At 38.5% G+C, this 12,817-nt stretch overlaps 1 protein-coding gene across 2 annotated transcripts in view; it reads right to left on the bottom strand.

Moving 5' to 3' along the window:
- TM9SF3 (transmembrane 9 superfamily member 3) overlaps window positions 1–12,817 on the bottom strand; it is a 59,694-nt gene that overhangs the window by 24,011 nt on the left and 22,866 nt on the right. For both annotated transcript variants that reach the window (XM_061459375.1, XM_061459373.1), the window contains exons 4-8: window positions 10,327–10,487; window positions 5,195–5,272; window positions 4,252–4,383; window positions 3,609–3,775; window positions 826–920 (exon numbers count right to left, since the gene is read on the bottom strand). In XM_061459375.1, coding sequence (XP_061315359.1) covers window positions 826–920; window positions 3,609–3,775; window positions 4,252–4,383; window positions 5,195–5,272; window positions 10,327–10,487 — 633 coding nt within the window. The remainder of the gene's footprint in view (window positions 1–825; window positions 921–3,608; window positions 3,776–4,251; window positions 4,384–5,194; window positions 5,273–10,326; window positions 10,488–12,817) is intronic.

Here is a 12,817-nt window from a genome sequence, read left to right as displayed (position 1 = left end):
CTGCATACTAACAAGTATGTCGTGATAAAAAGATACAAGATTTTCGTCTGCAAACCTACCAGAATTATTTTTAATAAAGCACTGTAGAAGATAACAGATATTGATTACTCTTTTGTTGCAGCATAGGGAATGGATGAAGCTATTGGACTGCAAGGACATAACTGGTCATAACTCAAAGGCATAGTGGGAAGCACTTGAAGACAGCCTGTCCAAATCTGTTATGTCAACTTTATTGAGTTTCTGCTCTCTACTGATAACTCATTTTGAGTTTGCTAAGTATAAAGCAGAGCACATATTGGAAAGAATAACCTTCTTTAAAAGATGCTATAAACAGTTCTCCTCATCCACAATTAATGGTCTAGTAAGTACTGTAAGTTCTTTCTGTGTTAATAAACATAACACACCCCGGTACGTGTAAAGGAGGGCTATGTAGGAGTCATCTGGAGAAGACAATATGAGCTATTTAACAGCACGCTGTAGATGAGGGAGAGACTATTACATCTCTGGATTTCATGAGCCAAACAATTATATACAAAGAGTATAACAAGCAATTCATAAGATACAACTGTTAACAGTTCTTTAGCTCTTATTATTTTTAAATTAACCAAAGACTTCACCTATCTTTAGTTAAAAAATGCAGCCAAAACTGAATAGGAAATAAGAAGAAAGTTAAATATACTCAACATATTTCTGTTTATTAAGAATTTAATGGATTCCATCTGAATGACCCAACTCCAGGAGGACACCTCTGTACTGGTGCAAATCACAAAATAATTTCTTCCTTTAAGAATTTAATGAAAATGCTGAAACATGAAAACAATTTACCTCCTTGTCTAGCATAAAGGCTTCCTCCAAAATATCCATTCACTGGTGATGTTGCAGCATAAACAAATATAGCTGTACTAAGCATTGATCCTCTCCTACAATAAGTGATTTTTTTGGTAAATGAAACAGAAAAACAAGCTTTATTAGAGCAAAAGATTACAGTAAGATATGTACATTTAGAAGCAGTTAGTTAATATTTTTAGCTAATGTAGTAATTTAAAAGTGCTGAAATTGTAAAATCTGCATAATAATGAGAACTGTTTGTATCCAAAGCTTCTGGCCAAGTCTAATTCAACCTGGAAAAAAAACCAAACCAGTTTTGACATAGTACATCCTTTTCTAATATGTGTTTATTTTCACAGGAGTACAAAACCTCATCTCTGATCAAAATATTCTGACATTTGGACAAGGTATACTTTGTGTATAAAGAACTGAACTATTTCTATGACATACATCAACTATAAGATTCAACTACTGCAGACAAAAGTCCCTCTTTACTTAATATGAAGGCCAGTATTAACAAAAATATGTTAAGAGTGTGAGTGGTGTTTCTGCCATCCCTCAGAAATTAACTTCTAAGATTGAAAGTGTTCATCTTACAGAAAATTAGAAAACCTGATTTAGAAGCTATAAATACTATAAATGAAGCCACAAATCACCACTGAGTAGTCCAGCCAGAAGAGTTCAGTAATTTTAAAATTATTATTGCATTAAATGCTGGAGTACTCATTTTGACATAATTTTTCTATAATTTTACAGGCAAAGCTAATAATTTTAAATCACAAAAGCCATCTCCAAATTTATTTTTAAAAGTCATGGCTAAAAATTATAGCAAGCTATAAACGTTACTCATGAATAGAGCTGTATCGCCATGTCCCTCTGCTGCTGTTTGTCAGCAAAAAGCAGCAGAAAGTTTTCAGCCAGTTTGCTGTACTTGCTGCAAATTACTTGTTCTGCAAGATTCCAAACTACCGGCACTTTGGTTTTTGATGAACCATTACTGGATGCCTGCCCTACTCAAAGAAGTAATCTTTAGTACGACTGTGTTCCATGACTTTATGTATTGAACTAAGCAAATATACCTTCTGGTCACACATGCTAACATTTGCCTCTTAAAAAAAAAAAAACAACAAAAAGAAGCAGTAGTTCCATTTTAGAAAGCTACTGGTGAGACAGAAAGTGCATTTAACACTTCTCCTAACTTCAGACAATTCAGAAACACATGGAAACCCCCAGAAGTCTATGCATAGTCTGAAATGACACATGTAAATCCAGGCTAATTGTAAAATGACCCACAGATGTTCATCTTAAATTGTCTCAAAATTTCCTATTCTCAAGCTTACTCACTTATGCTTCAAATATTCCAATAGAAAAGCTTCCCAAAACACAATACAGTACAATAAATTAACAGCTGACATGACTCCTGAGAGTTTTGAAATACCTGAAGAACACTGACAGGCAATCATTCTTGTAATTCTGGTTTACAGCCTTTTTCACTCACATCACTATTCTTCTAAACATAAGAACTGTCTGCACCTGATTTGGTCAATTGTTCTGTTACACACCCAGAATTAAATTCACTTACAGTGATATAAAGTGATAATGAAATAAAAGACTGAGTGCACATATATTTTTTAAAATTACTGTTCTGACACATTTTACAATTGCCATTACCAATTTACAGCTTCCCTACAGTGCATGAACATTCTGAAATGGTTTCATTCCCTCCCTTTAAGGGCTGACATGCTGTACAATTAAAAGCGTGTATGTAAAACTCTCCAGAAATGTAACCATGGGACATAAGGGGGGAATAACACCATATGAAAAATGAGAATATGCCAAGGTACTGCTACTACAGAGTACCTATTTAATCACACCATTACAAGGCAGCCAACTTCAAAAACAAGAGCTCTCTCTAGTGGCACATTAGGAGTATTACAACTTGTTAAAATCAAGTTACAGGTGATGGGGAAAATATAACAGATTTGGAATTCTAGTCAGTGCTTAAAACAAAGCACTTGTAAAAAAAAACAAAACAAAACAAAAAACCCCACAATATCCAAAATACAACCACTACAGAAACATAAGAAGTCCATTCAAGACACCAAAAATCTCAAACAGATATAAGGTAAAGGAAAAATACTGGGTGAACCACAAGTGGTGTGGTAAATTTAAACTTGAGTACTTTTTTCGTTTTAAATGAACTCTCTCCAATCAGGACCCCAGCCCTCCTGTGGCTGGAGGCTCTACATGAAACACAGGCTGAGCTGTATCTGTTTGAAAGAACTTAAAAAATTAAATCTCCAGTGCTGAGAAGAGCTGTGGGTAAGACTGGCTTAATGAATTGTTAGCAGTGAACAGGAGTATTCACAACACAGCATGCTGCCACTCCAGTTCTTTAGAGGACACGGTGGGGAAAACAGGGTAAGAAATATAGTAGTATCTTGTCGCTCCAGAAGAAACCAGGAGTGAAATACGTAGCTTTTACCATTTATTTCCTGTATCATCTACCCATGATGCTGCGGAACAGACTAGTTTCATAATAAATCATGTAAAAAGCATTAAAGGAGTAAAATTAAAGGAGACCAACTCACATGATAAGAGTAGGACAAAGTTTCAATACAACTTAAAAAAGCCCTTCTGAATACAGCTACAGCTGTTCTAAAGATAAAGACTAAAGACTCTCGAACAATTTTTTCCAGACCAGTTAGAACATTCACTTTTGCAATCATTTTGTTCATTTAAGCATTTATATGTGGAAGGCATGGTACTATTATACTTACTCTGTGTATAAATCCTCTATCATTGCAACAACAATGACTATAAGAGACACTGCAAAAATTTGACAACCAGAACCAATAAGCGAGGAAAATATTAGTGGATGACTGGATGGTCTAAACACATCTCCATGGACCTGCTTCCACCCATACTCATCACCTAGATCTCTGTCCTAGGAGCAAGAACAACAACAACAAAAATTAAGTCTAATCATGGCAATTAATAAAAAAAAACACAAGTTCGGTGAAAATTAAAGTTTTGATTTATTAAAGCAACTTCAAGTGCACCTGTATCTTCTCTGCTGAAAGCATCAAATCTAGGAGAAAAGTTTCCTTTGCTTATGCTTATGAAAACAACAAAAATTACTACCTGAATGTACAATGCAGTAAAATGTATGAGATTCCTTCCCTATCCCTAAAAGCCTCTGAAGTTCCTAGGAGTATACACAGGCTTCTATTACACACTTTGAATAGACCTTGTTTAACCTTATTACGGATATGAACGTTAACACAGTGACTACAGACAATTCTAGGAGCATGTTATAAAGAAAACAACTAACTTTCAAGACACACTTAAAGCAGTTTTTCTTGAAGAGAAAACAACAAGCCTTAAAAAAGAGACGGAAAAAACTGCAAATGCAGATCTTACCATATCATCCATTTCTTCCTCCTTGCTGTATCTTGCATAATCTTTTCGCAAAGTTCTCATTAATATCATAGACACTAGGCCAACCAGAAAGATCACCATCATAAAAGAATTGAAAATTGAAAACCAGTGAATCTACAAAAAGAAAACACATCCCTAAGGTTTAAAACTGTAAATATATTTCAGATTTGTTCCAATAAAGATAAATTGTTGCCTAGCAGGATAGCTTGTCAGCACTAGCAAAATAACAGTAAACCCATGCTGTAAGTAACAATACAGTTGCAGAAAGTCCCACTAAGAACAGCTTGTGAAACACCATACATAAAGCTCTTCAGTGGCCAAGCTTGCTCATGATGAAGTTATCACAGCAAAGTTTGAACAATTGGCTATGCATGCTGCCTTGGTAAAGGAAAGGCAACATAATATACTGCTGCCTTCCTACTGAGGAGGTTTAAGGAAAAAAGATGCTCACACCCCTGCTTTGCACAGGACCAAAACATGCAGCGGCATTAGTTTGTGTCTAAGAAGCACACCACTGAGCTCCAAACGGAATCCAAACCCTTTGATTTCAGAAAAGAGTATATCTCATTACACTACCCATAAGGAGACTATAACGATAGGTTTAAACAATGACAACCAATGTTGCCAATTGGCTTAGGCTAATACTTTTTGCTTTGCATGTAGTTGAGTAAAAAACGTATTTATGATTAATTGCAGTTATCCAGCTTACAAGTCATGCCTGCACATTTACTGAAGCAGTCTAAAACCCTGGAACACAGAACTACGTCTTAATGTCTACAGTCTTAGACCTGGCCTGTTTCACTGCCCCAGAACACCTGTGACATCCAAAAATTCAGATGTCATTTAAAAATTCAATGACATCACCTGAACTAAAGCGACCATTTCAAAGGGATATTTTGTAAGGTTGTCTTAGAACCATACATACTCTATGCTGAAAGAATGATGGGTCCAGATACTTGTCAAATCGGTCTTCAAACTTCACATCTGATTTCTTCCATTTCACCTTAAGACAGAAAAATTACCACTTTAAATGCTAATAGTATGTTCAGCTATAGTCCCATGCAGAAACCCAAAATGCGTTTTTACAATCATCTGCTTTAAGATGTATTCATAGAATCATACAATAGTTAGGGCTGGAAAGGACCTTAAGATCATCCAGTTCCAAGCCCCCTGCCATGGGCAGGGACACCTCACACTAAACCATGTCACCCATGGCTCTGTCCAACCTGGCCTTGAACACTGCCAGGGATGGAGCGTTCACAATTTCCTTGGGCAACCCATTCCAGTGCCTCATCACCCTTACACTAAAGGACTTCCTCCTTATATCCAATCTAAACTTCCCCTGTTCAAGTTTTAACCCGTTATCCTTTGGCCTATCACTACAGTCCCTAACGAAGAGTCCTTCCCCAGCATCCTTACAGGCCCCCTTCAGATACTAGAAGTCTCCATGCAGCCTTCTCTTCTCCAGGCTGAACAGCCCCAACTTCCTCAGCCTGTCTTCATACAGGAGGTGCTCCAGTCCCTTGATCATCCTCGTGGCCCTTCTCTGGACTTGTTCCAACAGTTCCATGTCCTTTTTATGTTGAGGACACCAGAACTGCACACAATACTCAGGTGAGGTCTCACAAGAGCAGAGCAGAGGGGCAGGATCACCTCCTTCGACCTGCTGGTCACGCTCCTTTTGATGCAGCCCAGGATACAGTTGGCTTTCGGGGCTGTGAGCTCACACTGCTGGCTCATGTTAAGTTTCTCACTGACCAACACCCCCAAGTCCTTCTCCACAGGGCTGCTCTGAATCTCTTCTCTGCCCAACCTGTAGCTGTGCCTGGGATTGCTCCGACCCAGGTGTAGGACCTTGCACTTGGCATGGTTAAACTTCATGAGGCTGGCATTAGCCCACCTCACAAGTGTCAAGGTCCCTCTGGATGGCGTTCATTCCCTCCAGCGTATCAACCGAACCACACAGCTTGGTGTCATCAGCAGATTTGCTGAGGGCGCACTCAATCCCACTGTCCACGTCACTGACAAAAGTGTTGAACAAGACCGGTCCCAACACCGATCCCTGAGCGACACCACTCGTTAATGGTCTCCAGCCAGACATTGAGCCATTGACCACAACTCTTTGTGTGTGGCCATCCAGCCAGTTCTTTATCCACCGAGTGGTCCATCCATCAAATTGATGTCTCTCCAATTTAGAGACTAGGCTGTCATGGGGGACAGTGTCAAACGCTTTGCACAAGTCCAGGCAGATGACATCAACTGCTCTACCCCTGTCCGTCAGTTCCGTAGCCCCATCATAGAAGGCCACCAAACTGGTCAGGCAGGATTTCCCCTTAGTGAAGCCATGCTGGCTGTCACCAAGCACCTTGTTGTTTTTCATGTGCCTTAGCATGCCTTCCAGGAGAATCTGCTCCAAGATTTTGCCAGGCACAGAGGTGAGACTGACTGGTCTGTAATTCCCCGGGTCATCCATTTTCCCCTTCTTGAAAATGGGGGTTATATTTCCCTTTTTCCAGTCGTTGGGATCTTCACCTGACTGCCATGATTTCTCAAATACGATGGGCAGTGGCTTAGCAACTTCATTCACCAGCTCCTTCAGGACCTGCGGATGGATTTCATCAGGTCCTATGGACTTGAGTACATTCAGGTTCTTAAGATGGCCTCGAACCAGATCCTCTCCCACAGTGGAACCAAGATCTTCATTCTCACAGTGCCTGCGTCTGCATTCCAAGACTTGGGTGGTGTGGTCACAGTATTTGCCAGTGAAGACCGAGGCAAAGAAGTCATTCAGAACCTCAGCCTTCTCCAAATCCTGTGTAGCCAGTTCTCCCAATAGCTTCCGGAGGGGGCCTACATTGTCCCTAGTCTTTTATTCGCTACGTACCCGTAGAATCCCTTCCTGTTATCCTTAACATCCCTAGCAAATTTAAATTCTAACTGGGCCTTAGCTTTCCTAACCTGGTCCCTAGCTTCCCGGACAACATTTCTGTGTTCTTCCCAGGCCTCCTGTCCTTGCTTACACCTTTTATAAGCCTCTTTTTTTTAATTGAATTTTCCTCAGGAGCTCCTTATCCATCCAAGGAGGTCTCCTGGCCCTCCTGCTGCACTTCCTTCTAGTTGGGATGCAACACTCCTGAGCTTGTAGCAGGTGATCCTTGAATATCAACCTACAGTCTTGGGCCCCCCTGCCCTCTAGGGTTTTATCCCATGGAACCTTCCGAAGCAGGTTCCTGAAGAGGCCAAAGTCTGCTCTCCTGAAGTCCACGGCAGTGAGCTTGCTGCACGCTCTTCTCGCTGTCCTGAGGATCTCAAATTCGACCATCTCATGATCGCTACAATCAAGGCTGCCCTGGAGCATCACATTTCCAACCAGCCCTTCCCTGTCAGTGAGCATGAGGTCAAGCATGGCACCTCTCCCTGTTGGCTCCTCTATTACTTGCATAATCTTCAAAATGAACCTAGGTTTTGGCAAATCCAATGGACTCGTGTTCTTAAAGACTGGTATCTACTGGTATAACATAGAATGAACAATAGCCACTTTGCTTCATAGCAATCTTGTCTATGGAAGAATCAGCCTTGCACTGTCTAAGCAATCACCCTATCTCCAAGGCTAACCAAAGACGCAAACTTTTAGCTGTCAAACACAACAAACAAATGATTACAGAAGGAGCCCGTGAAGACGCTCATACTGAAGGTAGCAAAACCAAAACCCAAATGACCTTTTAGTCAGTTTTGTCAAACAAATAGTTCAAATATGATTGTTTTTTTCCCATGGCAGATATCTGTAAAACAACGAGGCAACACCTTTGCAAAATCCTCCCAAATTTGCTCAAGATTTCAGAACAAAGGTTAGAGAAAGAAAGCATGTTTAAATATGTTCAAAAATGCTAGAAAGCAGTGGAATTTTTCCAAAGTTCGGTTTTTGTTGTTGGTTGGGTTTTGTTTTTCCTGACAGCACACTTCCCCTTCTCAACGTTTCCATGTGCTGTGTTGTTTGAAAAGACACTTGTGCAGAACATTACCAGTGTTCAATGAGCAATGACAACACCATCTACTTCTGCTCTCCCCAACAGCACCTGAGACATGTTTTGCTGCCATGGACTGAGACTTGTATTCAGTGAAATCATCTATACCTAAATTCTCCAAGCACAGTGCCCAAGAAAAAAAAAAAAAAAAAGATGTAGTCTAGCAGGAGTGAGAGAAACGAGAAGATGTAAGCGTTGATTTAAAAACAGATGCCAGTAGGAAAGAAAAGAGCATAAACTGAGATACAGGCTGTACTTGAAGGGAACAGGACAAAAGGGATCAAACTGAACCCAAAAAGACATTAAAATTTTAAAAACTACAAGCTAAAAGCTGCAGTCTAAAATCTATAAGACCACAGGATTCTGCAATCTTGACACTTCAACTGCCAATAAATAACTCTGAAACCAGCTGAAAAGTATGTGTTTCTGGCCATACTATCACAGGGTAAGAACATATTACTGCCATCAGTTACTCCACTAGCTGCACAGAAGACTGCTTTGGAAGATTTAATTGTACTACTGAACTATATAGTGCTAATATGGTAGCACAAAGATTTTTTTCAGAATTTTTTGTAATACTATTTTCATTTTAATTTTAAAATACAATTTCAAAAATTAAACACAAATCTACACTGATTTTTTTTCCAAAAGCATGCCAAGATTAGGAAATCTCAGGATTTTTAGTGATCTTGGAACAAATGCAGGCCCCTTTTGCATATCTGTTTAAAATACATGAAAAGGAACTATCTTTTCAAAACACGTTCTCTTATTCAGTTTAGAGGAAAGCATATACATGTAGATTGAACACCGTATCACCACAGTCCTGAGACATTAAAAATGCCACGACTTAAGTATTACTCACTTTGAGGTATGATACTAACGTTCTTCAGTTCAAATTACAACCTTGCTCAAGAGTAGTAGCTCACAACATTAACAGCTTTCAACACTGTTTTAAGCAGATACATTTCTCATTAGAGTGTCTGCCACTGAGAAGCACTTAGAAGAAATCCACTAGAGACAATTTGTGAGTTAAACACCACACACATGCCAGCCCAGCAATTGCCCAGTGCTGCAAACAGAATTGTAGAGGGGTAAGCCTTGAACTTTATACACTAAAAAGTATTTTAAGGAATCATCTAATGTTATTTTCATTTCTGGCAGCCAATTCAGTGCTGTCCACCTCAAAATTCATAGAGCAAATGGACTTCACAATGCTCATGGAATTCAAAATAGAGAACTGTAACATTTCTACTATCAATTTTGCAACAGAAATAGGGTGATCAGTGTAAATGTAATTCTAGCAGGTATATTTAGACACAGTTATATGTACTTCAAACTATACAACTTGTCCAGCACAAGAAGAATGTAACAATGGCAAGAATATCCTCTGAAACAGAGCTGTATGCTTACTGCTAACACACTATAGAAAATAAATTCATTAAGAACTAGTTTTAGTATACAAATATGGTGAATATGAGAAGTGAACCATTACAGATTTAGGTAACATCAAATAAATGAGGAAAAGTGGAGGAAAAACAACATAGATCAGCAAATGTTTATTCACTACCTTTTATCACAGCAATTCAATAAACTAGCAGAAGGCTTCAAAGAAAACCTTACTGAAAGTTATATAAATAAGACAAATTTCTGCTGGAATTGCAGCGTCAAAATAAGATTTGATACTAACTGCTTGCAAAGTATGAAGGCCATAGCTCAGAATCCAGCTCAAATCTATGATGCAAATGATAGAGCTCCAAATTTAAGATGTGTACCTACTGGTGGCTCCTCCGTACTTCTAGTCTCCATACCTTATCAGACATCTTCCTTTCACAGAAGCTTCAGTATGTTTGAAATGTTTAAAAAATAATTTTATATTATTAATAAGCCTGTCATCATTTGTCAGTAATGAAAAAAATGTGAAGGAGTGAAAACACATCTTCCTCTAATACAGTTGTAAGTATACAAGTACCTATTTTTGAGCTACTTCACCATTTATAATATATTATTACAGATGCATCACCATATTACTTACTGAATATGACATCTGGATTTTTGTGTTTGGTACCAATTTCACCTTTCCTTCACTGGTCAGGTTGACATCTACAATTCTATTTCCATTGTAACCTATTTCAAGTTTTTTGTAAGTCCAAAGATAATAATCTTCTCCATTTTCATCTGCTTCTCCCACAATACCTGCATAGGAAACAAGTGTAAGCATCTATTATAGGCATACTTTTCAAATACTCTGAGATTATTTTTTTAAAATATGCATTCCAAAAGTTTTGCCAGCTAAAAAAGCTACATGACTGCAGTGAAGAGAACACAGCAGACCTTAATGCTCCTCTCCTCAACTCTAATACTTGGAATGTTCTTTCAATCCACAGGTATTTGCAAAAAGCATTTTGTAACGGTATTAAAAGAAAAAAGCATGCAGCTACAAACATTGCAGAAGAGTCGGAAGACTCAACAACAGTTCCTCTAGGTTTCTTTGGAATTCTTACCAGATTAAGAACTAGCTGAATACAGATTTCATTTCCATGAACAGAACTTAGCCAAGACCCCTGTATTTTCCCATCTCTTGTGTATCACTTCATTCATTTTTCTTCCTCTTAAAAATTTTACTTCAATTCGGTATTCCTCATTAGTTGACTCCCCAACATGTACTTTTTGCTCTCATTTTCACACAAGCTTCCAACACTTGTCAAGTATGGTAGTTCTTGACTATTCTGTTACTTTCACTGAACATTTCATAAAGTTATATACTTATGTGAAGATTTCTATTAACTCCAGCATTAAAAGCTGCTCAGATGCTCCGGGAGCATCAGAACACAACTAAACTCAATACTAGCCACGATTAAGTTCTTACTTTTCAATAAATTGCCGCAAAAATGTCTTATCTATTATCTACTCTCTGGAAAATTCCAGAGAACATCCCATGCGAGCCGTGGGGAAGTCTAACAGTCATGAAGTTCACAGGCTACAGGTGGCACCTTTAATGTCTAGACCATCATACCAAAAATCACATACAAGATAGAAAGCCACAAATAAAAGCAGCAGTCAAGATACTCAAAGGTGAGGGCAGTCAAGGGGAAAACAACATGGTGAAGGACATAGAACAGCTTATCACAAAGCAGCAGGCCTACGAAGGAATGACAGTTGTGCATTACCTGTACTTTTAAATTTTCAAGGTGGTATTTTTGTGTCATGTTTTCTACTCATGCTCATTTGTCAGGATTGCCTTCCATATGAAACATGTGCCAGTTTGCACCTATGCCATACAGCCTAGCATCTGGACTACCATCTGTTCTCATGGTAGTATCCAAAAACATGACAATACCCACCTCTAAACTATGTAAAGGACATTCTGATCAATCACTACCTGAAGGAGTGAACTAACACAGTGCTCCCTATACTTAGGGAGACGTCCTGAGCAGCAAGTCTCAGAGCTTTAAGTTTTAGCAGCACTCAAGAGTCCAAAATATTCCTCCTGTTGAACACAGACCCAACAAAAAACAACCAAAATTAATACAGATAAGATCTATCCACAGTCTTCTAAACTGTACTGGGAATACAAAGGTCAGAAAGACTTGTTCAGACTTGCAGATAAACACTTCTGATGAGTTCAGGGGCATCCATTCCTTTCTCAGCCCCCCATCAAGAGCAGTTTTGTTTTGTTTAGGATTTGTTTGTTTTTTTAATAAAAAACAGGCTAATACTGACTGACCAATCTACAGTCCTGCTAATTTTACCTAGCAAGCAGGAGACATGGACAGATCAGCACCACTTGTTTTCACACTTCATGTCAGATTATATCCTTGCATAATACTACAGTATTTACAATGCTGTAGCCATGTATTAAGCATCACAACTTGAGGTCCTGTTTCCAAACAACTATCAAAACCGGCTTCTTAACATAATACAAAGATGATACCTATATTCTAAATGTTTGTTAGTTGTAGTATTAGGAATGGGTTCTTATGCATATATAGCATACTACTGAAGAACACTGAAAACACTGGAATTACATTAAAATAGATTTTTCAGCCAAAAGCATAAAATTTAGTCAGTGCGTAGAATATTTAGGATTTATTCTTTGGTATTTGAGGTGAGAAGAAATGTTCACAAACCAGATTTGAAAAATCAGTCTTAAAAAAATAAAGCCTCTAAGACCCGCTAGCCACACATGATTCCAAAGACATCAGCTTAGCATCCATCATCCTTGGGCTGTCTAAAGCCAACACAGCTGTCACTAGTCTATGAAAATCACTGATCTTTTGCTGAAAGGCCAAACGCATAAAAATTATTGTGGCAACAACTGTTACTCATGAATGCTTTTAAAAAGCCTAGCAGCAATTGCACGAGAAGTAAAGGCCACACATATTAATTAGATTAATTAGGGTCTACTTCAAGTCCTGCCACAGAGCTTTTATATACACTAAGCAAATAAGCAGAAAAGAACAAGTACAATACATGGGTACTTCTCCTATCAGGCATTACAATGTTATCTCTTAAAAACAGATACA

The sequence above is a fragment of the Pezoporus flaviventris genome, unplaced genomic scaffold, assembly GCF_033815535.1.
Source record: "Pezoporus flaviventris isolate CSIRO_AGI_PZ_B2104156 unplaced genomic scaffold, CSIRO_AGI_Pfla_v1 ptg000029l, whole genome shotgun sequence".
NCBI classification, from domain to species: Eukaryota; Metazoa; Chordata; class Aves; order Psittaciformes; family Psittacidae; genus Pezoporus; species Pezoporus flaviventris.
Note: the sequence above shows the minus strand (reverse complement) of the source record. Positions and strands in the feature narration are given on the sequence as shown.